This window comes from Pseudophryne corroboree, chromosome 3, assembly GCF_028390025.1.
Source record: "Pseudophryne corroboree isolate aPseCor3 chromosome 3, aPseCor3.hap2, whole genome shotgun sequence".
In the NCBI taxonomy this organism is placed as follows: domain Eukaryota; kingdom Metazoa; phylum Chordata; class Amphibia; order Anura; family Myobatrachidae; genus Pseudophryne; species Pseudophryne corroboree.
In genome coordinates this window covers 796,651,378-796,678,605 of record NC_086446.1, presented here as the reverse complement: position 1 = coordinate 796,678,605, position 27,228 = coordinate 796,651,378, and the positions used below count along the sequence as shown (strand labels likewise).

At 48.1% G+C, this 27,228-nt stretch overlaps 1 protein-coding gene and 1 long non-coding RNA gene across 4 annotated transcripts in view; one reads left to right on the top strand and one right to left on the bottom strand.

The window, feature by feature from the left end:
- Positions 1-27,228, bottom strand: part of CLCN1 (chloride voltage-gated channel 1) — a 292,883-nt gene that overhangs the window by 67,103 nt on the left and 198,552 nt on the right. For both annotated transcript variants that reach the window (XM_063962669.1, XM_063962668.1), the window contains exons 7-14: positions 26,179-26,257; positions 23,655-23,780; positions 21,923-22,007; positions 21,734-21,835; positions 19,922-20,006; positions 16,289-16,438; positions 15,838-15,907; positions 14,175-14,285 (exon numbers count right to left, since the gene is read on the bottom strand). In XM_063962669.1, coding sequence (XP_063818739.1) covers positions 14,175-14,285; positions 15,838-15,907; positions 16,289-16,438; positions 19,922-20,006; positions 21,734-21,835; positions 21,923-22,007; positions 23,655-23,780; positions 26,179-26,257 — 808 coding nt within the window. The remainder of the gene's footprint in view (positions 1-14,174; positions 14,286-15,837; positions 15,908-16,288; positions 16,439-19,921; positions 20,007-21,733; positions 21,836-21,922; positions 22,008-23,654; positions 23,781-26,178; positions 26,258-27,228) is intronic.
- Positions 1-27,228, top strand: part of LOC135056906 (uncharacterized) — a 63,837-nt gene that overhangs the window by 32,888 nt on the left and 3,721 nt on the right. Inside the window, exon 3 of one of the 2 annotated variants that reach the window (XR_010244096.1) lies at positions 23,676-23,854. This is a non-coding gene — a long non-coding RNA (uncharacterized LOC135056906). Of the gene's footprint in view, positions 1-23,593; positions 23,855-27,228 lie in introns of both variants that reach the window. The other variant, XR_010244097.1, reaches the window with a different exon arrangement.

Here is a 27,228-nt window from a genome sequence, read left to right as displayed (position 1 = left end):
GGGAGACGAGCCCGCCGAAAAAGGGGCGGGGCCTATCTCCTCAGCACACAGCGCCATTTTCCTCACACAGCTCCGCTGGTCAGGAAGGCTCCCAGGCTCTCCCCTGCACTGCACTACAGAAACAGGGTAAAACAGGAGAGGGGGGGCAAAATTGTGGCAAAATTATATATATTAAAGCAGCTATATAGGGAGCACTTATTATAAGGCTATCCCTGTCATATATAGCGCTTTTGGTGTGTGCTGGCAAACTCTCCCTCTGTCTCCCCAAAGGGCTAGTGGGGTCCTGTCTTCTTTAAGAGCATTCCCTGTGTGTCTGCTGTGTGTCGGTACGTGTGTGTCGACATGTATGAGGACGATATTGGTGTGGAGGCCGAGCAATTGCCAAATATGGGGATGTCACCCCCTAGGGAGTCGACACCAGAATGGATGGCTTTATTTATGGAATTACGGGATAGTGTCAACACGCTAAAGCAGTCGTTTGACGACATGAGACGGCCGGACAATCAATCAGCACCTGTCCAGGCGCCTCAAACACCGTCAGGGGCTGTAAAACGCCCGTTACCTCAGTCGGTCGACACGGACCCAAACACAGGCACTGATTCCAGTGGCGACGGTGACGAATCAACCGTATTTTCCAGTAGGGCCACACGTTATATGATTTTGGCAATGAAGGAGGCGTTACATATTGCTGATACTACAGGTACCACAAAACAGGGTATTATGTGGGGTGTGAAAAAACTACCTATAGTTTTTCCTGAATCAGATGAATTAAATGAGGTGTGTGATGAAGCGTGGGTTGCCCCCGATAAAAAACTGCTAATTTCAAAGAAGTTATTGGCTTTATACCCTTTCCCGCCAGAGGTTAGGGCGCGCTGGGAAACACCTCCTAGGGTGGACAAGGCGCTCACACGCTTATCAAAACAAGTGGCGTTACCCTCTCCTGAGACGGCCGCACTTAAAGATCCAGAAGATAGGAGGATGGAAAATATCCAAAAAAGTATATACACACATACAGGTGTTATACTACGACCAGCTATAGCGACAGCCTGGATGTGCAGTGCTGGGGTAGCTTGGTCAGAGTCCCTGATTGAAAATATTGATACCCTGGATAGGGACAATGTTTTACTGTCTTTAGAGCAAATAAAGGATGCGTTTCTTTATATGCGTGATGCACAGAGGGATATTTGCACACTGGCATCACGGGTAAGTGCTATGTCCATTTCGGCCAGAAGAAGTTTATGGACGCGACAGTGGTCAGGTGATGCGGACTCAAAACGGCATATGGAAGTTTTGCCGTATAAAGGGGAGGAGTTATTTGGTGTTGGTCTATCGGATTTGGTGGCCACGGCTACAGCCGGGAAATCCACCTTTTTACCTCAAGTCACTCCCCAACAGAAAAAGACACCGACTTTTCAACCGCAGCCCTTTCGTTCCTTTAAAAACAAGAGAGCAAAGGGATATTCATATCTGCCACGAGGCAGAGGAAGGGGGAAGAGACTGCAACAGGCAGCTCCTTCCCAGGAACAGAAGCCCTCCCCCGCTTCTACAAAAGCCTCAGCATGACGCTGGGGCTTCTCAAGCGGACTCGGGGGCGGTGGGGGGTCGTCTCAAGAATTTCAGCGCGCAGTGGGCTCACTCGCAGGTGGATCCCTGGATCCTGCAGATAATATCTCAGGGTTACAGGTTGGAACTAGAGACGTCTCCACCTCGCCGTTTCCTGAAGTCTGCTTTACCAACGTCCCCCTCCGACAGGGTGACGGTCTTGGAAGCCATTCACAAGCTGTACTCTCAGCAGGTGATAGTCAAGGTACCTCTTTTACAACAAGGAAAGGGGTATTATTCCACTCTATTTGTGGTACCGAAGCCGGATGGCTCGGTAAGACCTATTCTAAATCTGAAATCCTTGAACCTGTACATAAAAAAGTTCAAGTTCAAGATGGAGTCACTCAGAGCGGTGATAGCGAACCTGGAAGAAGGGGACTTTATGGTATCCTTGGACATCAAGGATGCGTATCTCCACGTTCCAATTTACCCCTCACACCGGGGGTACCTCAGGTTCGTCGTACAGAACTGTCACTATCAGTTTCAGACGCTGCCGTTTGGATTGTCCACGGCACCTCGGGTCTTTACCAAGGTAATGGCCGAGATGATGATTCTTCTTCGAAGAAAAGGCGTATTAATTATCCCATACTTGGACGATCTCCTAATAAGGGCAAGGTCCAGAGAACAGCTAGAGATGGGACTAGCACTGTCTCAAGAAGTGCTAAAGCAGCACGGGTGGATTCTGAATATTCCGAAATCCCAGTTAATTCCGACAACACGTCTGCTGTTCCTAGGGATGATTCTGGACACGGTTCAGAAAAAGGTTTTTCTCCCGGAGGAAAAAGCCAGGGAGTTATCCGAACTTGTCAGGAACCTCCTAAAACCAGGAAAGGTGTCTGTACATCAATGCACAAGAGTCCTGGGAAAAATGGTGGCTTCTTACGAAGCAATTCCATTCGGCAGATTCCACGCAAGAGTTTTCCAGAGGGATCTGCTGGACAAATGGTCAGGGTCGCATCTTCAGATGCACCAGCGGATAACCCTGTCTCCAAGGACAGGGGTGTCTCTTCTGTGGTGGTTGCAGAGTGCTCATCTATTGGAGGGCCGCAGATTCGGCATACAGGATTGGATCCTGGTGACCACGGACGCCAGCCTGAGAGGCTGGGGAGCAGTCACACAAGGAAGAAACTTCCAGGGCGTGTGGTCGAGCCTGGAAACGTCTCTTCACATAAACATTCTGGAACTAAGAGCAATCTACAATGCTCTAAGCCAGGCAGAACCTCTGCTTCAAGGAAAACCGGTGTTGATCCAGTCGGACAACATCACGGCAGTCGCCCATGTAAACAGACAGGGCGGCACAAGAAGCAGGAGTGCAATGGCAGAAGCTGCAAGGATTCTTCGCTGGGCAGAGAATCATGTGATAGCACTGTCAGCAGTGTTCATCCCGGGAGTGGACAACTGGGAAGCAGACTTCCTCAGCAGACACGACCTTCACCCGGGAGAGTGGGGACTTCATCCAGAAGTTTTCCACATGCTTGTAACCCGTTGGGAAAGACCAATGGTGGACATGATGGCGTCTCGCCTCAACAAAAAACTGGACAGGTATTGCGCCAGGTCAAGAGATCCGCAGGCAATAGCTGTGGACGCGCTGGTAACGCCTTGGGTGTACCAGTCGGTGTATGTGTTTCCTCCTCTGCCTCTCATACCAAAAGTATTGAGAATTATACGGCAAAGAGGCGTAAGAACGATACTAGTGGCTCCGGATTGGCCAAGAAGGACTTGGTACCCGGAACTTCAAGAGATGATCACGGAGGATCCGTGGCCTCTACCTCTGAGAAGGGACCTGCTTCAGCAGGGTCCCTGTCTGTTTCAAGACTTACCGCGGCTGCGTTTGACGGCATGGCGGTTGAACGCCGGATCCTAAAGGAAAAAGGCATTCCGGAAGAAGTCATTCCTACCTTGATTAAAGCAAGGAAGGAAGTAACCGCGCAACATTATCACCGCATTTGGCGAAAATATGTTGCGTGGTGCGAGGATCGGAGTGCTCCGACGGAGGAATTTCAACTGGGTCGATTCCTACATTTCCTGCAATCAGGATTGTCTATGGGTCTCAAATTGGGATCTATTAAGGTTCAAATTTCGGCCCTGTCGATTTTCTTCCAGAAAGAATTGGCTTCAGTTCCTGAAGTCCAGACCTTTGTTAAGGGAGTACTGCATATACAGCCCCCTGTGGTGCCTCCAGTGGCACCGTGGGATCTCAATGTTGTTTTGGACTTTCTCAAATCTCATTGGTTTGAACCACTAAAAAATGTGGATTTGAAATATCTCACATGGAAAGTGACCATGCTACTAGCCCTGGCTTCGGCCAGGAGAGTGTCAGAACTGGCAGCTTTATCTTACAAAAGCCCATATCTGATTTTCCATTCGGACAGGGCAGAACTGCGGACTCGTCCGCATTTTCTCCCTAAGGTGGTGTCAGCATTTCATCTGAACCAGCCTATTGTAGTGCCTGCGGCTACAAGCGACTTGGAGGACTCCAAGTTGTTGGACGTTGTCAGAGCTTTAAAAATATACATTTCAAGGACGGCTGGAGTCAGGAAATCTGACTCACTGTTTATACTATATGCTCCCAACAAGTTGGGCGCTCCTGCGTCTAAGCAGACTATTGCTCGCTGGATTTGTAGTACGATTCAGCTTGCACATTCTGTGGCAGGCCTGCCACAGCCAAAATCTGTAAAAGCCCACTCCACAAGGAAGGTGGGTTCTTCTTGGGCGGCTGCCCGAGGGGTCTCGGCATTACAACTCTGCCGAGCGGCTACGTGGTCGGGGGAGAACACGTTTGTAAAATTCTACAAATTTGATACCCTGGCTAAGGAGGACCTGGAGTTCTCTCATTCGGTGCTGCAGAGTCATCCGCACTCTCCCGCCCGTTTGGGAGCTTTGGTATAATCCCCATGGTCCTTTCAGGAACCCCAGCATCCACTAGGACGATAGAGAAAATAAGAATTTACTTACCGATAATTCTATTTCTCGGAGTCCGTAGTGGATGCTGGGCGCCCCATCCCAAGTGCGGATTATCTGCAATAATTGTACATAGTTATTGTTACCTAAATCGGGTTATTGTTGTAGGGAGCCATCTTTCAGAGGCTCCTCTGTTATCATACTGTTAACTGGGTTTAGATCACAGGTTGTACGGTGTGATTGGTGTGGCTGGTATGAGTCTTACCCGGGATTCATAAATCCTTCCTTATTGTGTACGCTCGTCCGGGCACAGTATCCTAACTGAGGCTTGGAGGAGGGTCATAGGGGGAGGAGCCAGTACACACCACCTGATCATAAAGCTTTACTTTTTGTGCCCTGTCTCCTGCGGAGCCGCTATTCCCCATGGTCCTTTCAGGAACCCCAGCATCCACTACGGACTCCGAGAAATAGAATTATCGGTAAGTAAATTCTTATTATTGTGAGAATACAGGACAAACAGAGCCTCTGTTTTCCTAAACTGAGCCGTTCTGGCGACATAAATTTTCAAAGCTCTTACTACATCGAGAAGCTTCGATTCCAGCAAGGCGTCATTAGCCACTGGCACCACAATAGGCTGGTTTACGTGAAACGATGAAACCACTTTCGGCAGAAACTGCTGACGAGTCCTCAATTCTGCTCTATCTTCATGGAAGATCAAATAAGGGCTCTTGTGAGATAAGGCCGCCAATTCAGACACCCGCCTGGCGGAGGCCAAGGCCAACAACATGACCACTTTCCAAGTGAGGAATTTCAACTCCACCTTTTGTAAAGGTTCAAACCAATGAGATTGATGGAATTGCAACACCACGTTAAGATCCCACGGTGCCACAGGGGGCACAAAGGGAGGTTGGATGTGCAACACGCCTTTCACAAAAGTCTGAACTTCTGGAAGGGAGGCCAATTGTTTTTGGAAGAAAATCGATAAGGCTGAAATTTGCACTTTAATGGAGCCCAACTTTAGGCCCGCATCCACACCTGCTTGCAGAAAATGGAGAAAACGTCCTAACTGAAATTATTCTGTAGGAGCCTTCTTGGATTTACACCAAGACACATATTTTCTCCAAATATGGTGGTAATGTTTCGCCGTCACTCCTTTTCTAGCCTGAAGAAGTGTGGGAATGACTTCACTGGGAATACCCTTTCGGGCTAGGATCCGGCGTTCAACCGCCAAGCCGTCAAACGTAGCCGCGGTAAGTCTTGATATACACACGGCCCCTGCTGTAACAGATCATCTCGTAGAGGAAGAAGCCAGGGATCTCCTATGAGTAATTCCTGAAGATCTGGATACCAAGCCCTCCTTGGCCAGTCCGAAACAATGAGGATCGCCTGAACCTTTGTTCTTCTTATGATCCGTAGCACCTTTGGAATGAGTGGAAGCGGAGGGAACACATACACAGAGTGAAACACCCATGGTGTCACTAGGGCGTCCACTGCTATTGCTTGAGGGTCTCTCGACCTGGAACAATATCTCTGAAGTTTCTTGTTGAGGCGAGACGCCATCATGTCTATTTGAGGAATTCCCCAACGACTTGTCACTTCTGCAAAGACCTCTTGATGAAGACCCCACTCTCCTGGATGGAGATCGTGTCTGCTGAGGAAGTCTGCTTCCCAGTTGTCCACTCCTGGAATGAAGATCGCTGACAGAGCGCTTGTATGTCTTTCCGCCCAGCGGAGAACTTTTGTGGCCTCTGCCATCGCCGCTCTGCTCTTTGTTCCGCATTGGCGGTTTATGTGCGCTATTGCTGTTATATTGTCCGACTGGATCAGATTGACGGGCAGATTGCAAAGAAAATGTTCCGCTTGAAGAAGGCCGTTGTAAGTGGCCCTTAACTCCAGAACGTTTATGTGTAGACAAATTTCCTGGCTTGACATCTTCCCTGGAAGGTTTCTCCCTATGTGACTGCCCCCCAGCCTCGGAGACTCGCATCCGTGGTGGTCACTAGGATCCAGTCCTGGATCCCGAACCTGTGTCCCTCTAGGAGGTGAGAGCTGTGCAGCCACCACAGGAGTGAGATTCTGGTCTTGGAGGACAGGATTATTCTCCGGAGCATGTGCAGATGGGATCCGGACCACTTGTCCAACAGGTCCCACTGAAACACTCTGGCATGGAATCTGCCAAATTGAATGGCCTCGTAGGACGCCACCATCTTCCCCAGCAATCGAGTGCATTGAAGGATTGACACTCTCGCTGGTTTCAGAATTTGTTTGACCAGACTCTGAATTTCTAGAGCCTTTTCCACTGGAAGAAAAATTCTCTGTAATTCTGTGTCCAGAATCATTCCCAAGACGACAGCAGTTTCGTCGGAATTAACTGTGACTTTGGCAAGTTTAGGAGCCAACCATGTTGTTGCAGAACCGTCAGGGAGAGCGCAATGTCCTGCACCAGTTTGTCCTTGGATCTCGCCTTTATCATGAGATCGTCCAAGTACGGGATAATTGTGACTCCATGCTTGCGCAGGAGAACCATCATTTCCGCCACTACCTTGGTGAAAATCCTCGGAGCCGTGGACAGACCAAACGGCAATGTCTGAAATTGGTAATGACAATCCTGAATGGCAAACCTCAGGTAAGCCTGATGCGGAGGATATATGGGGCCGTGTAAGTAGGCATCCTTTATGTCGATCGACACCATAAAATCCCCTTCCTCCAGACTGGAGGTCACTGCTCGGGGAGATTCCATCTTGAATTTGAATTTTCTTAGGAAGAAATTGAGGGATTTTAGGTTCAGAATTGGTCTGACCGAGCAGTCCGGTTTCGGGACCACGAACAGACTTGAATAAAACCCTTCTCCCTGTTGTGACGGGGGAACCCTGATAATGACTTGATTTTGACACAACTTTTGTATCACATCGCATACTACCTCCGTGTCCGGAAGAGAAGCTGGTAAGGCCGATTTGAAAAATCGGCGAGGGGGAATGTCTTGAAACTCTAGTTTGTACCCCTGGGACACTATTTCTAATGGCCATGGGCCCAGGTCCGAACGACCCCAGAACTGACTGAAGAGTTTGAGACGTGCCCCCACCGGTGCGGACTCCCGCAGAGGAGTCCCAGCGTCATGCGGTGGATTTGGCAGAAGCCGGGGAGGGCTTCTGCTCCTGGGAACCCACCACGGCTGGAGATCTTTTACCTTTTCCTCTTCCTCTATTAGCAAGGTAGGAATAACCTCTGCCTTTTTTGTATTTATGCTGCCGAAAGGACTGTATCTGATAGTGGTGAGCTTTCTTTTGTTGTGGAGGAACATAAGGCAAAAAAGACGACTTACCCGCGGTAGCCGTAGATACCAAATCAGCGAGGCCGTCACCAAACAAAACACCATCTTTATACGGTAGAGACTCCATAGCTTTCTTAGAGTCAGCATCAGCATTCCATTGATGAATCCACAATGCCCTTCCCAAAATGCCAATATCTCTCGCCGCTTCCTTTAGGTAGGCTGCAGCATCCTGATATAACCCAGCGTTAAAAGGATGCTATTCCTATCCAGGGTATCTATCAGATGACAAATTATCTGCCCACTTCTCGATAGCACTACTCACCCACGCAGATGCACTGGCTGGTCTGAGTAGTGTACCTGTGGTGACGTAAATGGATTTTAACGTATTTTCTTGTCTACGATCCGCAGGATCCTTAAGGGCTGCCGACGGTAGAGGCACCTTTTTAGACAACCGTGATAGAGCCTTGTCCGCATGAAGAGAAAATGGCGCTGAGTAGAGCTGTGAGCCCCGCCCCCTTAATGGCTCGCTTCAGCCCCGCTATTTTTTAACATATTTATGCTGGCGGGGGTTAGGATTTAGTGACTAGGCACTTATACCACTCTTTGCCAGTCTCATATGAGATTTTATATGCTGCCCAGGCCCCCCCCCCCCCCCTCGCGCCCTGCACCCTGTAGAGCCGCTGTGTGTGGGAGCATGGCGCGCAGCGCGATCGCTGTGCGGTACCTCAAAGCCGTCACTGAAGTCTTCTGATCTTCTTCTACTCACCTGACTTCTGGCTCTGCAAGGGGGGTGACTAGTGGCGGATCCAGGGGGGGAGGGCACTCGGGCCCGTGCCCCCCCTGTCATTTGTGGCCCCAACCCTATGTGTCCCCAGCGCCGCATAGGGAGATGACGGGTGCCCGCTGAGATTGTGTTACCAGCGGGCGCCCGTCTCTCCTCACCGTGATCCAGAGGCAGGAGCTCAGTACTAAGCGCCGGCTTCCGGCGCTGTCACTGTGCGGCGTGCACTATGGGAGAGATGTCAGTCATGACGTCTCTCTCATAATGCTGACTGAGGAGCGGACGCCCAGAGAGGAGGACTGCAGCGGTCTGGAAGCGGGAACGGGGCTCGGTAAGTATGATTTTTTTTTCTTCCTTAGTGCAGCGGGGGCATCTACTGGGGGCAAACTACGGGGGACCTTATTACTGGGGGAGGCATCAACAAGGGGCATTACTACTGGGGGGGCATTACTACTGGGGGCATTATTACTGGGGGACATCTAATGGGGGCATTACTACTGGGGGGTCATCTATTGGGGGCAAACTCCTGGGGGGCATTACTACTGGGGGCAGCTACTGGGGGACATTTTTACTGGGGGGCATCTACTGGGGGCAAACTACTGGGGGACATTACTACTGGGGGCATTACTACTGGGGGGCATTATTACTGGGGGGCATCTACTGGGGGCATTACTACTGAGGGGATCATCTATTGGGGGCAAACTCCTGGGGGGCATTACTACTGGGGGCAAACTACTAGAGGACATAATTACTGGGGGGCATCTACAATTGCCCCTCACACACTGCACCCTGCCTCTCACACCCTGTCCCTCACACACTGCCTCCTGCCCCCTGCCCCTCGCACGCTGCCTCCTGCCACCTGCACCTCACACGCTGCCCCCTTCCCCTCACACCCTGCCCCTCACACGCTGCCCCCTGCACCCTGCCTCTCACACACTGCCCCCTATACCCTGCCCCTCACGCTGCCTCCTGTCCCTCACACCCTGCTCCTCACACGCTGCACCCTGCCTCTCACACACTGCCCCCTATACCCTGCCCCTCACGCTGCCCCATGCCCCTCACACGCTGCCCCCTGCCCCTCACACGCTGCCCCCTGCACACTGCACCCTGCACCTCACATGCACAGAAGCCGAACGCAAATGTACTTGCCCCTTCCATGGTGCCTCCCCTATCATTTTCCTCTGGATCCGCCCCTGGGGGTGACGGCGGGCTCCGGGAATGAACCCCTAGGCGTACCTAGTATTCCAAACCCTCAGGAGCTAATGGTGTCCTGTAGCCAAGAAGCAGAGCCTTTAACTCACTGGAAGTAGGTCTAACTTCTCTCCCCTAAGTCCCACGAAGCAGGGAGACTGTTGCCAGCAGAACTCCCTGAAAATAAAAAAACCTAACATAAGTCTTTTCAGAGAAACTCAGTAGAGCTCCTCAGTGTGCATCCAGTCTGCCTGGGCACAGATTCTACACTGGAGTTTGGAGGAGGGGCATAGAGGGAGGAGCCAGTTCACACCCCTTTGAAAGTCTTAGAGTGCCCATGTCTCCTGCGGATCCCGTCTATACCCCATGGTTCTTGAAGTGTCCCCAGCATCTTCTAGGACGTATGAGAAAGATAAATAGATAGATATGAGATAGATAGATAGATAGATAGATAGATGTGAGATAGATAGATAGATAGATAGATAGATAGGGGTAAATTTACTAAGGTCCCGATTTTGACCGAGATGCCGTTTTTTCATCAAAGTGTCATCTCGGTAATTTACTAAGCAATAATCACGGCAGTGATGAGGGCATTCGTAATTTTTTGGAAGTCCAACAAAAAAAATACGAATGAATACACCATCGGTCCAAACGCGGCTGTTTAAGTATGAATCTCGGTAATTTACTAAGAAGTGCAAAGCAAAAAAAAACAAACACTGCCGTGAAAAATTACAACTCGTAAAAAAGTGCTAAAAAAAAACCAGACCTGCTTTTTTAATCCGTGATTGTATAGGCATGCAGGGATCCATGAGATCCGTGCATGTATATCAGTGGGAAGGGGTGGGAAAGTGGTTATTTTCTTTAAAAAAAATTGCGTGGGGTCCCCCCTCCTAAGCATAACCAGCCTCGGGCTCTTTGAGCCGATCCTGGTTGCAGAAATATGGGGAAAAAATTGACAGGGGTTCCCCCATATTTAAGCAACCAGCATCGGGCTCTGCGCCTGGTCCTGGTTCCAAAAATACGGGGGACAAAAAGAGTAGGGGTCCCCCGTATTTTTAAAACCAGCACCGGGCTCCACTAGCTGGACAGATAATGCCACAGCCGGGGGTCACTTTTATATAGTGCCCTGCGGCCGTGGCATCAAAAATCCAACTAGTCACCCCTGGCCGGGGTACCCTGGGGGAGTGGGGACCCCTTCAATCAAGGGGTCCCCCCCCCCCCCAGCCACCCAAGGGCCAGGGGTGAAGCCCGAGGCTGTCCCCCCCATCCAATTGGCTGCGGATGGGGGGCTGATAGCCTTTTGTGAAAATGAAAAGATATTGTTTTTAGTAGCAGTACTACAAGGCCCAGCAAGCCTCTCCCGCATGCTGGTACTTGGAGAACCACAAGTACCAGCAAGCGGCGGAAAAACGGGCCCGCTGGTACCTGTAGTACTACTACTAAAAAAAATACCCAAAAAAAGACAATACACACACACCTTGAAAGTAAAGTTTTATTACATACATCCACACAAACATACATACATACATACTTACCTTATGTTCACACGAGGGTCTGTCCTCTTCTCCAGTAGAATCCATGGGGTACCTGTTGAATAAATTCTACTCACCAGATCCAGGGTCCCAGGCTCCTCGTAGCATCCATTTGTAATCCACGTACTTGAATAAAATAAAAAAACGGAGAGCCGAGCCACGCACTGAAAGGGGACCCATGTTTGCACATGGGCCCCCTTTCCCCGAATGCCAGAAACCCACTCTGACTGATGTCTAAGTGGGTTTCTTCAGCCAATCAGGGAGCGCCACGTTGTAGCACCCTCCTGATCGGCTGTGTGCTCCTGTACTGTCTGACAGGCGGCACACGGCAGTGTTACAATGTAGCGCCTATTTGCTCCATTGTAACCAATGGTGGGAACTTTCTGCTCAGCGGTGAGGTCACTTTCGGTCAACCGCAGGGCAGAAAGTTCCCACCATTGGTTACAATGGAGCGCATAGGCGCTACATTGTAACACTGCCGTGTGCCGCCTGTCAGACAGTACAGGAGCACACAGCCGATCAGGAGGGTGCTACAACGTGGCGCTCCCTGATTGGCTGAAGAAACCCACTTAGACATCAGTCAGAGTGGGTTTCTGGCATTCGGGGAAAGGGGGCCCATGTGCAAACATGGGTCCCCTTTCAGTGCGTGGCTCGGCTCTCCGTTTTTTTATTTTATTCAAGTACGTGGATTACAAATGGATGCTACGAGGAGCCTGGGACCCTGGATCTGGTGAGTAGAATTTATTCAACAGGTACCCCATGGATTCTACTGGAGAAGAGGACAGACCCTCGTGTGAACATAAGGTAAGTATGTATGTATGTTTGTGTGGATGTATGTAATAAATCTTTACTTTCAAGGTGTGTGTGTCTTGTCTTTTTTTGGGTATTTTTTTAGTAGTAGTACTACAGGTACCAGCGGGCCCGTTTTTCCGCCGCATGCTGGTACTTGTGGTTCTCCAAGTACCAGCATGCGGGGAAGGCTTGCTGGGCCTTGTAGTACTGCTACTAAAAACAATATCTTTTCATTTTCACAAAAGGCTATCAGCCCCCCATCCGCAGCCAATTGGATGGGGGGGACAGCCTCGGGCTTCACCCCTGGCCCTTGGGTGGCTGGGGGGGGGTCCCCTTGATTGAAGGGGTCCCCACTCCCCCAGGCTACCCCGGCCAGGGGTGACTAGTTGGATTTTTGATGCCACGGCCGCAGGGCACTATATAAAAGTGACCCCCGGCTGTGGCATTATCTGTCCAGCTAGTGGAGCCCGGTGCTGGTTTTAAAAATACGGGGGACCCCTACCCTTTTTGTCCCCCGTATTTTTGGAACCAGGACCAGGCGCAGAGCCCGATGCTGGTTGCTTAAATATGGGGGAACCCATGTCATTTTTCCCCCCATATTTCTGCAACCAGGATCGGCTCAAAGAGCCCGAGGCTGGTTATGCTTAGGAGGGGGGACCCCACGCATTTTTTTTTAAAGTTTTACAGTGTTTATTTAAAAAAAAAAAAAAAAATGAACCCCAGCACGGATCACACAGATCCGGCCGAGATTCATTGTGAAAAAGTCGGCAGTGTTTTGCTAATCACTGCCGTAAAAAACGGGAAAAAAACACGAATGACATCGACATCGGAACAAATGAAAAATCCGAATACGACAGCTTAGTAAATTAGGCGTAATAAATTCAAAAAGTTGCAGTTTTACACTTTCGATGTCATTCGTGATTGAACTTTGACCTTTTTCCGAAAATTACAAATGTTAGTAAATTTACCCCATAGATATGAGATAGATAGACAGACAGACAGATATATAGATAGATAGATAGATAGATAGATAGATAGATAGATAGATAGATAGATAGATAGATAGATAGATAGATCGATCGATCGATAGATATGAGATAGATAGATAGATAAATAGATATGAGATAGATAGATAGACAGACAGATAGATGATAGATAGATAGATAGATAGATAGATAGATAATTGTACATTTCATGCATTTCACAAATAGATAATAGGAGAAAAGGGACTTCAGGGCTCCAGTCATCTCATGTACCATGTTTACGGGTTTTATTAGTTAAGTATAAGATGTGTTTCACTACACGGAATGCAGCTGCTGTAACTTATAGGAGAATCATTTGGCTTATGAATGGCAGTCGCCCGCAGAGGGAGAGGGTATTCTGTCCGATCTCTTATTTACATACAACCAAATGACCAGGAATAGAACCTCTGTTATCTAAGGCTCTTCTGTGTATGTAACAACAGCCTCAGTCCTGCACACAGGATATATGTCATCCTCCCTGACTCCACACTGACTGTATCAGCTTCCAACTGTCACTTTTCAAACACATGGCAGGAGCTGATTGGCTGGAGGAGCACCATTAAGGATGAGCAGTAGTAACAAGAATACCACTTGCTATGAAATACTGTATGTGCCATAATGCTAATCATGAATTTTGATTTGATATCTCTGTAAAATCTAAAACAGAAAGTACTTAGAGGCCAGCGTAATCCAGATGTACTTAGATACAAGGATAAAGCAAGGTGAGTGTATTATTATAGGTTAGGTGCATGAAGGAGAGAGAAAAGGCTTATTGCAGCCTACACCAAATCTCCTCTTATCTCCTGAGAGGGGGACGCCACCTACACATAATATTCTCCCAGCCACAGGGACCCTGCTTCCGCTGGGAGGATAAGAGCAAGTGTAGGTACAGTACATTGAGAGACAGAAGCAGTCTGCGGGGAAGAGATGTACAGTATAGAGACAGACGTAGTGTATATAGGACCACTGAGGAATATATTAATAATTTAGGAGCACAGAGAGCTGCAGTTATGAAAGAAAGTGATACATTTCCCCAGCCGGGTAACTACTGTATATACGTCTGTCCGCCAGGAGGTAATTACCGATCACAGCATAACCCCCCGGTAAGATCTTGTACACAATTCCATCAAATAGGATTCCATTGGGGAAGAGATAGGCCATCAGCTCTCCGACAGTCCTCCCGAAGGCAGCACCTACGTGACAGGGATAGTACAGGCTGAGACAAGGTCATTTTATGGCGTATATCTACGTTATCAGTAGCCGCTCACACGTCACTCTATGAGCAGAGTTGGGGGAAGTGTGTAACTTATGGGTGTTATGCCTGAGACAGTCTGAGGGTCCTGCCTGGGCTCACGGACCTCCGTCACTGCTCATCCTGCACCCATAGCATGCGCTGGGGATCAGAAGCCATACGCCACGGTGAAGGGTACAAAGGAATACCTTACTCTGAGCTAGTTCTGTTTCTCATCTATTATATTGGCCGGCACATGCGTCACCAAGGGACGACAGAGAAGGATCTAGAGGATCCCTCTCCAGAAATATTTGCAGAACATTAGCCCCTTGGGTACTATAGGGTAACACCATCTGGGGATGGTAAATCCGGCAGCAGAGCAAACCTATGCAGACGAACATAGAGGTACTGGGGCTGATATTGGAGATACTTGCTGCAATCCCTCCTTAGTAAATCTGGGGGATGCTTTTCCCGCAAATATTTAATGATATACTGTATAGGCCCCTGATACCAGTCTATAAGTTCATATTAATTAGGATATTACCTGTATGGAAACACATGTGTTGTATAAGAGTTAATATATTTTAACTGTGTGGCGTAGCAGCATAGTGGAATACTGGTTAGCATTGCTAATGTAGGCTCTAAGCGGAAGAAGCTGCCATCTGCACAGAATTTGTATGTATTTATGTATATTTCTGCACTTTCCTCCCACAGAAGGAACATATAGGAGGGTTATTGGCCTGGGGTGCGCCTGTGGTACGTAAAATAGATTGTAAGCTCCAGTGACGCAGGGAACGATGTGAATGATCGCATATGCTCTGATTATACAGTGGTATATAAATAACAGATACAACTATTATAGGTCACTGGACGCCTAGAAAGCAGTGACAATTATACGTGAAGACTGGAGAATAAATATATATATATATATATATATATATATATATATATAGTAGAGAAAGTCCAGCACTCTCATCATTTGTACAGCATCAGCGGGGTGCACTACACAGGAAGGCCACTTATTCAGAGAGAATTTCTGGTAGATATAGTCCAAAAGTAGGCACTCTCCAGACTTTAGCAAGCTTTTTAAGGTATTTTAATCCAATACTCACAACATAGAAGTGCAAAACATAATCAGTTGCATGGCAGTGAAATAGCAGCGACGTTTTGGTCCATCCGGACCATTATCAAGCTTTCCATAATAGTATGCCCATAAGAAATCCACATCAGCAGAGTTATTCACAGCGGAAGTATATGGGGTATGATACTTCCGCTGTGAATAACTCTGCTGATGTGGATTTCTTATGGGCATACTATTATGGAAAGCTTGATAATGGTCCGGATGGACCGAAACGTCGCTGCTATTTCACTGCCATGCAACTGATTATGTTTTGCACTTCTATGTTGTGAGTATTGGATTAAAATACCTTAAAAAGCTTGCTAAAGTCTGGAGAGTGCCTACTTTTGGACTATATATATATATATATATATAGATCTAATCTCTGCCAACTCACCAAGTACAAAGACGGGCATGAAGGCGCCACATGGTATTGGCATTGTAGTGGCAATGACAGACATCAGGAACTGGAAGAGAGAGAGAGACAGCCGTTATAACGTTTCAGGGGGGCACTGCCACTGCAAATCATGCCACGCCCATTTCACTTCCACAACGCTCCTTCCCTCCACCCCCACCCCCTGCCACCAGCCTAGGGGCCACAGAAAACCGGGAGTGACATAGTACATTTCCTCACAAGCTTCCCTGTGGTAACAATGAAATCAACAGGACAAAGCCATGCCAGCATAAGTGCCAAGCAGGACAATTACAGATGTGCAGCTGTTAAAGTTCTGGGATGGGGGGGGGGGAATGTTTTCCCATTGTACCGTGACCTGAACACCCGGTTCCCCTGAAGAGACCCATCAGAGGTGTGGCACGGTAGAGGATCTCACTGAATCGGAGGACGTTACCTTCATGATGAAGAAGAGCGGCAGAGTGACGAATACACTGACGGTCGGATGGATGAAGGCAGCGGAGCGGCCCAGGACTGAGATGTTGCCCACGGGCTTGGTCCAGGTGTGATTGTCAAACAGGACGCTGATGCTTTCCCGAGGCATGAGCTGTGAGAGGGTGCGGGTAATGAGAGACAGCCAAGATACAGAGCGTCAGTGACAGCAGGGCAGAGAGACAGAGGCTCTTCCATTCACCAGTACCCTATAGAGGGCTCACTATATCTCTATAGAGAGTGTGTGGCTGCTACAATATGCTCAACCCCCTATCAACAGCTCTGATGTTTGCGCAGTTGAGCAGTTTCCTGTACTGCACATGCGCAAGACGATTGATTATCTACGGTGGACACCGTGAGGATTTATTGACAAAGTGAGTGACAGCTAGTGACCGTTTGCGGGAGGTAGCGGGGGAGGTGGCTTAAAAAAATGCAGGCGTGTCGCAACCATTTCAGTGACGTGTCTGAGCTGCGCCTCCGTTGTCGTACGCACTTGTAAAGGCTGCAGCGGCTTACTTTCAGCGGACATTCTGAGCATAGGATTGCCCTGATGATTCATTGTGTGACCAATTGTGCGTCTTTGTTCGCAAGCTGCGGATCAGAGACACCGCCAGCGGCTGCGGAATTCTCATATATTCACAGATCTGCTGCTTGTGCGCAATCACAGCGTTTGACTTGTACTGTGTATCATCAAGGTGCTTCCTCAGAACATGGGGGTCATTCCGAGTTGATCGCTAGCTGCATTCGTTCGCTGTGCAGCGATGAGGCAAAAAAAGGCACTTCTGCGCATGCGTATGTGCACAATGCGCACACGCGACGTACTATTACAACGAACTATGTCGTTTCACACAAGGTCTAGCGAAGCTTTTCAGTCGCACTGCTGGCCGCAGAGTGATTGACATGAAGTGGGCGTTTCTGGGTGTCAACTGACCGTTTTCAGGGAGTGTTCGAAAAAACGCAGGCGTGCCAGGAAAAATGCAGGCGTGGCTGGGCGAACGCAGGGTGTGTTCGTGACGTCAAAACAGGAACTGAACAGTCTGAAGTGATCGCAAGCGCTGAGTAGGTTTTGAGCTACTCAGAAACTGCACAAAAAAACTTTGCCGCCGCTCTGCGATCCTTTCGTTCGCACTTCTGCTAAGCTAAAATACACTCCCAGTGGGCGGCGGCATAGCGTTTGCATAGCTGCTAAAAACAGCTAGCGAGCGATCAACTCAGAATGACCCCCATGGGCTGTGACATGAGTTGTCTGCGATGGATCAGGGAGGTCACAGTCTTATCGGATTTTGTTTTTTACTTTTTTTTGTAATAGTGGAATATTAGGCTGAGACTGAGCAATATATATTCTGTACACATTGGCCCTCATTCCGAGTTGATCGGTCGCAAGGCGAATTTAGCAGAGTTACACACGCTAAGCCTACGCCTACTGGGAGTGTATCTTAGCTTCTTAAAATTGCGACCGATGTAATCGCAATATTGCGATTACAAACTACTTTGCAGTTTCGGAGTAACTTCAACCTTACTCTGCCTGTGCGATCAGTTCAGTGCTTGTCGTTCCTGGTTTGACGTCACAAACACACCCAGCGTTCGCTCAGACACTCCCCCGTTTCTCCAGCCACTCCTGCGTTTTTTCCGGAAACGGTAGCGTTTTCAACCACACGCCCATAAAACGCTGTGTTTCCGCCCAGTAACACCCATTTCCAGTCAATCACATTACGATCGCCGGAGCGATGAAAAAGCCGTGAGTAAAAATACTATCTTCATTGTTAAATTACTTGGCGCAGTCGCAGTGCGAATATTGCGCATGCGTACTAAGCGGATATTCATTGCGATGCGATGAAAAATACAGAGCGAACGACTCGGAATGAGGGCCATTGTCCACGTAACCACAGATTTGGGGCTCGGCGGTCTCTGAATGGTGGAAATGGTCACAGTGCTGTAATGTGTGTATATTGGCCCTCATTCCGAGTTGTTCGCTCGGTATCTTTCATCGCATCGCAGTGAAAATCCGCTTAGTATGCATGCGCAATGTTCGCACTGCGACTGCGCCAAGTAACTTTACTATGAAGAAAGTATTTTTACTCACGGCTTTTTCTTCGCTCCGGCGATCGTAATGTGATTGACAGGAAATGGGTGTTAGTGGGCGGAAACACGGCGTTTCAGGGGCGTGTGGCTGAAAACGCTACCGTTTCCGGAAAAAACGCAGGAGTGGCCGGAGAAACGGTGGGAGTGCCTGGGCGAACGCTGGGTGTGTTTGTGACGTCAACCAGGAACGACAAGCACTGAACTGATCGCACAGGCAGAGTAAGTCTGGAGCTACTCTGAAACTGCTAAGTAGTTAGTAATCGCAATATTGCGAATACATCGGTCGCAATTTTAAGAAGCTAAGATTCACTCCCAGTAGGCGGCGGCTTAGCGTGTGTAACTCTGCTAAATTCGCCTTGCGACCGATCAACTCGGAATGAGGGCCATTGTGTAACCTCCTCTGCAAACCTTACTGACATCCTGGGTAACAGCCGGGAACAAAGCAGAACTCTCAGCATAAACTATCCCTGATCCCCGAGGTAATGTCACCGCCACATTCATGTAATCAATCAGGCTAACGAGGAAATGAGCACTAATTACTAATGCTGCAACCCAATGCAATAAATCTAAACGCTCTCTGGAACATCGCTTAGTCTCCCTATAATCAGAGGTAGAGGAATCGCTGTGTAATCCCCAGATATACAGCCTGGACCCTCTAATCAGTAGCGGCCTTACGCTAAATGGAGGCGGCAGCCTCAGTAATTGGCGTTGCAAAGGAAGATACCCCTTCTCACCGCTGTGGGGCCTAGGACGGCTGCACCCCTGATACCCCCAAAGTCAACATTTTGCTGATTGGAAATATAGCAGCACTTGCCTCTAAGTTACTGTGACACAAGTATTATAATTTACGTAACTGTATAAGAAGCATCAAAGAACCATTGATACCGCCATTGACCCTTCGATAACTCTAACCTTACAGTGGGGGTCATTCCGAGTTGATCACTCAGTAGCAGTTTTTACTAGCAGCCGTGCAAACGCTATGCCGCCGCCCACTGGGAGTGTATTTTAGCTTAGCAGAAGTGCGAACGCTTGTGCAGCCGAGCTCTGCAAAAACAGTTTGTGTAGTTTCAGGGTAGCTCTGAACCTACTCAGCGCTTGCGATCACTTCAGCCTATTCGTGTCCGGATTTGACGTCATACACCCACCCAGCGAACGCCCAACCACGCCTGCGTTTTTTCAGACACACCTGCGTTTTTGCAAACACTCCCTGAAAATGGTCAGTTGACACCCAGAAACGCCCCCTTCCTGCCAATCTTCTTGCGGCCGCCAGTGCGAAGGTAAACTTCGCTACAACCTATGCACAACCACAAAGAGCTTTGTACCCATATGACGCGCGTGCACATTGCGGCCCATACGCATGCGCAGAAATTACGTTTTTTCACCTGATCGCTGCGCTGTGAAAATCGGCAGCGAGCAATCAACTCGGAATGACCCCCAGTGTGACAGTCTTATTTTATAGTTTCAGCAAACACATATAACAGGTAGGCACCATCCAGACATCACACACAGCTCTCACCTCTCCTGCCATGAACTGGCCGAATCCCGGGGGGAAAGTGAGGGTCGCTATACAGAAGGTGACCACAGCCGGGTAAATGAAGCGGCTACAGGGAAGAGAACACAGACGGGGATGAGAAACAGATTCATTTACACAAGATAAATGTCAGGAAATAATAGAAAGCATTTCCAACTTCTGCAAATATCCCTAAGGTAAAGTAATGGGCTCATTAGGATAAGGTCAGAGTAAGGGGCTCATTCCCTAGGATCGCCGTTACACTGCGCAACTCCACCCGTCTCCAAACTGCTGCTCCACCGAGTGGCTGCCTTGTTCCACCAACCAATATGGTAAATCAGCGCGCACGGAGGTCCCAAAGCTGTCTGTACAGTATGTGAGACACTATTTTGCATGCAGGGAGAATACTGGCTGCTTTTGCATGTACACGAGCCCACACACGCTGGGCAGCTTATTGTCACACAGCAAAGGCTCCCATACATCAGCAATAAATTGCTGCAATATCCCAATGCCCCGATGGCCGGGTCGGAGAATTGGGAATATAAAACACGTAAAAAAATCCTGCTCCCGTTTTCGGTCACGATCGGGTATTTTTAACATGTTTAATTTCCCCCAATTCCCCAGAGAATCGCTAATCATTGATGGCCACCAGCTGCCGGATCCGGTCGGTGGATCGGCTGTGCCAGCATGTCGGGGAATCGCAGCTACTGATGTTTGAGGGCCAAACTCTCTCTGCACATGTTACATCTCCCCCACCTGCAGTTACTTGCTCTGATTTGCTTTATTCCTAGTTCAGAATCAGCCGCAGAAGATGCTGGTGGTAACATTGTAATGTCTTTCTAATCCTGCCCGTAAACCAAACAACAATTGCTGCTAGTTATTGTTTATAAAACATTCCTGCCTAGGCCCTATGCTTCCGGAAACACCCAGAGGGCTCCCGAGTCCTGGGGAGTTCCCCACACTTCCGGAAAAGCAGGTACCCCTGACACATCTTGCACTTCCTAGCAAAATGGACAACACGGTGTCGGTGCAATTCAACTCGCCATTATAGCCCCACCCCCTCTACGCGATGATCTTCCCGCATGTTCCGCGGGGGTCAGCCCATAATGAGGTGTATTTGCCCCTCTCCCCACAGTGGCCCCCTGCATCTTCCCCCAGTAGTCACAGCCCATAATATCTGCTAGACAACAATACCTTGGACCCAACGTGGGAGCGATCGTACCATACTTACTGGAGATACTGGGCCTAATTCAGACCTGATCGCAGCAGCAAATATGTTAGCAGTTGGGCAAAACCATGTGCACTGCAGGGGGGGCAGATGTAACATGTGCAGAGAGAGTTATATTTGGGTGTGGTGTGTTGAAACTGAAATTTAAATTGCAATCTAAAAATAAAGCAGCCAGTATTTACCCTGCGCAGAAACAAAATAACCCACCCAAATCTAACTCTCTCTGCACGTTACATCTGCCCCACCTGCAGTGCACATGGTTTTGCCCAACTGCTAACAAATTTGCTGCTGCGATCAACTCTGAATTACCCCCATTGCGCCGACACAAATTCATTCCTATTTACCCAACAACCCTCCTCCGTTACTGTCACCAGGGAATAAGGGCTTTTGGTGAAGGCCAAAAAGCAAAAATAGTTTAAAAAAATAATGGATTTGCCTAGTTGCCGTACACGGTGAATAAATTACGGCCACGCTTTCCTTAATGAGACTTTTACCCTTTTTCAGCACAAATGAGGTTCGTTCTCCTGAAACGCAGTTTGTGGCGCCAGAAAGCAATTGCTGTACATGTCGGCAGTCCGCGCCGTACTTACTAACGGCTCAGGAAGCTGCTCAGGGTCTGGTTCCTGCGGATCCCAAGCACCACCTGTCGGTTCAGGTACACAAAGAAAGCCCCAAGGAAGCCGCAACAGATCCTGCGGAGGAAGAGACGTTATTATTACATCACCAGGATCTAAAACAGCAGCCACCGACTCATTCCTCCAGATCACGGGGGATCTTACCCGATAACGGCGAATGCTGGTAACTCCTGAAGGTCAAAGGGGAACTCCATCCTGAAGTTTGTGCGGAAGAGAGCGGTGATGGTGACTGGAAGAGACGACAAGTGAATTACCTGTGACCGTCACACAGATCACCTGTATCATCATACATATTGCCCCACCCATCTGATGACGCATCCGCAAGCCACGCCTACTTCTTTTCATAATCTGGAGATTTGCAAAAACTGATCTTATAGTTGTTATAGCAAGCAATGCAAACCCAATTCCAGACATCTGAAGCAAACGGAATGCTAATGTGTTCTGACTGTCGTACCCATCTCTGCGACCGCTTTTCGCGATTCGTGAGGTCACAGATATGTGTAAGCCATATTGGGATCTGCTGCAAGTCAGAATAAGGCCATTTGTGCTGGATTTAAATAAGCCCCACAATCAATTTAAAAGAGAATATCGTCATATCCAAAAAATCTGTGTTTCACAGTGCAAAATTATTATTTTTATTAATTAATTGGAGACTACGCCATAGTATCAGCGAGTCGGTTTATCATTCTGATCCCGGCTGCTTTGCTGCAGTCTGTGACGAGTGTGGAGCTGCATACTAAGCCTCTCAGCTGCTGCAATAGCGACACGCGCACATCATATAAACCCCACAGCAGACAGGGAGGACAAATAACAGAGGGAAAAAATCCTGATTGAGTGGGATACTTATCAAAGCTCCATACATCTCCCACATGTATTGTATTGTGATTACACAGTATACTGTATATACAGCATATCTTATACAGTACATCACAGAACTACTATATCTCCATCAGTATCCTATGGGTCGTGACCCTCTATGGTTTTGCAATCCGATTCTGCTCTGTTCCAATGGTTATTTTCTATGTTTGACAAAGGGGGTCATTCCGAGTTGTTCGCTAGCAAATTTCGGTTGCAGCGTAGCGATCACTTCTGTGCATGCGTATGTGGCGCAATGCGCACGTGCGTCGTACTATTACAACGGCCGATGTAGTTTCACACAAGGTCTAGCGAAGCTTTTCAATCGCACTGCTGGCCGCAGAGTGATTGACGGGAAGAGGGCGTTTCTGGGTGTCAACTGACCGTTTTAGGGAGTGAGCGGAAAAGCGCAGGCGTGTCAGGAAAAACGCAGGCGTGTCAGGAAAAACGCAGGCGTGCCAGATAAAAACGCAGGCGTGGGTGGCCGAACACAGGGCGTGTTCGTGACGTCAAAACAGGAACTGAACATTCTGAAGTCATCGCAAGCGCTGAGTAGGTCTGAAGCTACTCTGAAACTGCACAAAATAATTTTGTAGCCGCTCTGCGATCCTTTCGTTCGCACTTCTGCTAAGCTAAAATACACTCCCAGAGGGCGGCGGCTTAGCGTTTGCACGGCTGCTAAAATCCACCACCCTAGGCGCAGTGTGTACAAAGCCATCTACCTAGACGGCAAACGTTGCAGTGCATTGTCGTGTGAGGCGGCTCATTACAACACCAGGCACGAGAGTAATAACAAGTGGCGCAGCTGTACGAGGTTCTGCCAGGCAGCTACTGGTCCCGCGGGCATTATAAAGACTTTCTGGCTATTTAATAATATTTCTCTTTGTAAATTTGACTTTTTTTAAAATAAACATTCATTTTTTGTTTTTGCATATTTTGTGAAAATCCCTTATATTACAGAAAAAAATCTCCTCTGGTCACTTCTGGCGGTGTTTATGCGGCAATATAATGTTCAACCAACCTGCATCCTTGTTCCACACAGCGAGGACGCGGAAGATGAATGCGCTGAAAGTGGCCGCAAAGAATCCACGCCAGTAGTTCCGCACCGCAAAGTAGGAGGAGGTGACCTCAATGCTGAACAACACCCCTGTATGAAAACGTACAGCAACAACACTATGACATGACATCACACCGAGACGGATACTACACAGAGAACTACAGGTAATACGTTCATCCACCAATCCACCGGCACTGTACGGTAAGCAGGGTGGACAATTCACTATGCCAATGGATTGTAGAGGTAGATAGCCACAAGGGACAGATTACACGTGAAATGGATGAAGAATTGACAAAAAAAAAATTTAAAAATAATTTTTGAAATATTATGAAAAATTTCACGTTCCAAAAAAATGGTGCAGAATTACGCAATTCACTACGGTAGTATGGACGCGACTGGTCAGTGATGGGCAACAAGCGGCCCAAATGCCACATGCAGCCCTGATGGCACATTACTGCCCTATGAGCCTTCACTTGGAGTGTCCCCAAATCTCTCCTGCTTTTTATGTCGTATTTGTTTGTTGAAGCTTGTAACACTTGTTTAAATCGCCCTCTGACATGTTATCACAGGTAGGTGTCCCTTTTTTTGAATCAGATTATTTTTTACATTTATTACTGAGAATAGGGGCAATGGGGGTAATTCCAAGTTGATCGCAGCAGGAGAATTTTTAGCAGTTGGGCAAAACCATGTGCACTGCAGGGGAGGCAGATATAACATGTGCAGAGAGAGTTAGATTTGGTTGGGTTCTTTTGTTTCTGTGCAGGGTAAATATTGGCTGCTTTATTTTTACACTGCAATTTAGATTGCAGGTTGAACACACCCCACCCAAATCTAACTCTCTCTGCACATGTTATATCTGCCTCCCCTGCAGTGCACACGGGGGGTCATTCCGAGTTGTTCGCTCGTTATTTTTTTTCGCAACGGAGCAATTAGTCGCTAATGCGCATGTGCAATGTCCGCAGTGCGACTGCGCCAAGTAAATTTGCTATGCAGTTAGGTTTTTTACTCACGGCATAACAAGGTTTTTTCTTCGTTCTGGTGATCGTAATGTGATTGACAGGAAGTGGGTGTTTCTGGGCGGAAACTGGCCGTTTTATGGGTGTGTGCGAAAAAACGCTACCGTTTCTGGGAAAAACGCGGGAGTGGCTGGAGAAACGGAGGAGTGTCTGGGCGAACGCTGGGTGTGTTTGTGACGTCAAACCAGGAACGACAAGCACTGAACTGATCGCACTGGAAGAGTAAGTCTCGAGCTACTCAGAAACTGCACAGAGAAGTCTTTTCGCAATATTGCGAATCTTTCGTTCGCAATTTTGATAAGCTAAGATTCACTCCCAGTAGGCGGCGGCTTAGCGTGTGCAAAGCTGCTAAAAGCAGCTTGCGAGCGAACAACTCGGAATGACCACCATGGTTTTGCCCAATTGCTAACAAAGTTCCTGCTGCGATCAACTCAGAATTACCTCCAATGTGCGAACCTCTTCAGGGTTGGAGGGCCACCACTGCAGCCCTTGGAATGCATCTGGTCGGGGTGTGTGGTAGGTGCTGCCGTCCCAGGATGCAGGGAATAGGGGGAGGCACAGCCGATGTACCATAGCATCTGGATTTGGCTTGCAGAGTTCCTGGAACAGAACCCAAGCACCCTGTAGCCTACTGAGCCTCTGAGTGTCCTTTGGGTGATCTGGCAAATGCTCTCCTTCCTGGTCTCAGCAGCCCTGACCCCTTGGCATGACATCATGATGACATCACAATTTTATACCCTGCTAAGGCACTGGGAACAAGCTGCCTATTTTTGATAAAGGCAATACGCTACAAATACCTAGATGGAGATCTAATGGCACACATTGGAGGTTATGTATTAACCAGACAATGTATATAGAGACTACATATATAACGATCATCAGGAAGGATAATTGTTTAAGCTACATAAGTGGCCAATCTGTATAATCTGGATGTTGAGCCTCCCTACAGTGGCCTGAGTATGACTGCGCAGACAGACCGACAGTAGTGATCTTCTGACTGTAATAATGGTCCTGTAAATTCTGAGGACCTCCATCAGGCATCACAGCCTATCCCAGTAACATTGTCCTCAGTTCATGTTATTGCTTGAGAACGTTGATGGTTCTCAGCCTGCAGCTAAGTTCATGACCAGTCTATGGACTCCATTCCTAACGGAAAGGACGTGCTGGAGAAAAGCTACTGATGGATCTAGAACATTGGTGTTGTAAGCCCATATTTCTCTTGTATTGCTGGTTAGCCTATTCTTCATTCTTTACTTGTCCCACTGGATGGTTATGAGCGGCTTTATCAATTCTCCAAGCAGGAAACTCAGGAAATATTATGGCCATCTGATTACAAACTATGGCAATCTGACCAATTCTGATATACATTTTGGAACACTCATCAACTTTGTGTCCACAGATTAGCAAATGAATAACAATAACATTTGAATACACAGCCAGCAATTCTCTAGACAGATGAGAACCACACTTGCCTCCTAGCGGGGTCCCAAAGCAGCAGCCGACACCAACAGCACATCCCACCGTGAGAACATCAGCGTAATAATACGCCTGCTACTGATAGGCCATGGGCGACCATAGGACACACCCGGGAAGAAAGCAAGACCACCAAGATGAGTAGGACCACCACCACCGAGGGATTAGGTATGACGAATACAATGAGCCAAACGATGGGGAAGAGGATGTTGGTGATATAAAAGGTATTATTGGTGAAATGAGGGGATCAGAAAGTGCAGAAGACAAGGTGGAACCAAAGGAAGATGTTGGAGGTAAGAAATAGACAAGTATGAATGGTATTATCAGTTGAGATTAAATAAACATATGAATTGAAGTTAAACGTGAACATGCATGAATGAGACACACGGTAGACAGTCATGTGTACAGACACAAATAAGACAATGCAAACGGAAAAAAAACAAAGAAGGAGAAGGAGAAAAAAATCAGTCTGTGAGTGAAATACGTACATCAACCCAACCCTGATTATTACAGATCCCCATATGCATGCTGCTAAATCCCTTCCCTGAGTCGGTGAAGATGTCAGCTCCAGATGAATGAGGCTGAGATGTCCTCCAGCAGAGGGAGAAAAACAGAGCACAGTTGTATCAACCAAAATGAACACCGTTAGTAAGCGGGTGAAATATTAGACTGGACAGAAAGTCAAAATGCACTGAGCAGGTGGAGTTAGCGACGTAAGATGATGATGGGAAGGAAGAACCACAGAGAAGAGTGATAGACGAAGACTGGATGAGTCAGACAGACATCAATCTGAAGGATTCTACGTGAGATGAATCCAGAACCAGCACCTGATGGCCCAGAAACAGCTCTCTAAGGTTTTCAGTCCATCCCGCAGAGTTTAGTGGCAACTCATTGTGAAATCATTGCTTGGCTGTGATATCTAATTTTGCCCAAGAGGAAGACCATAACTCAATTCTATTTTCCAAATCATATATTTCATAAAATATAATTTGCCTATTAGCCAAAGGATTCCTCTGAACTATAGTAGCAGACAATATGGACTTTTGTGT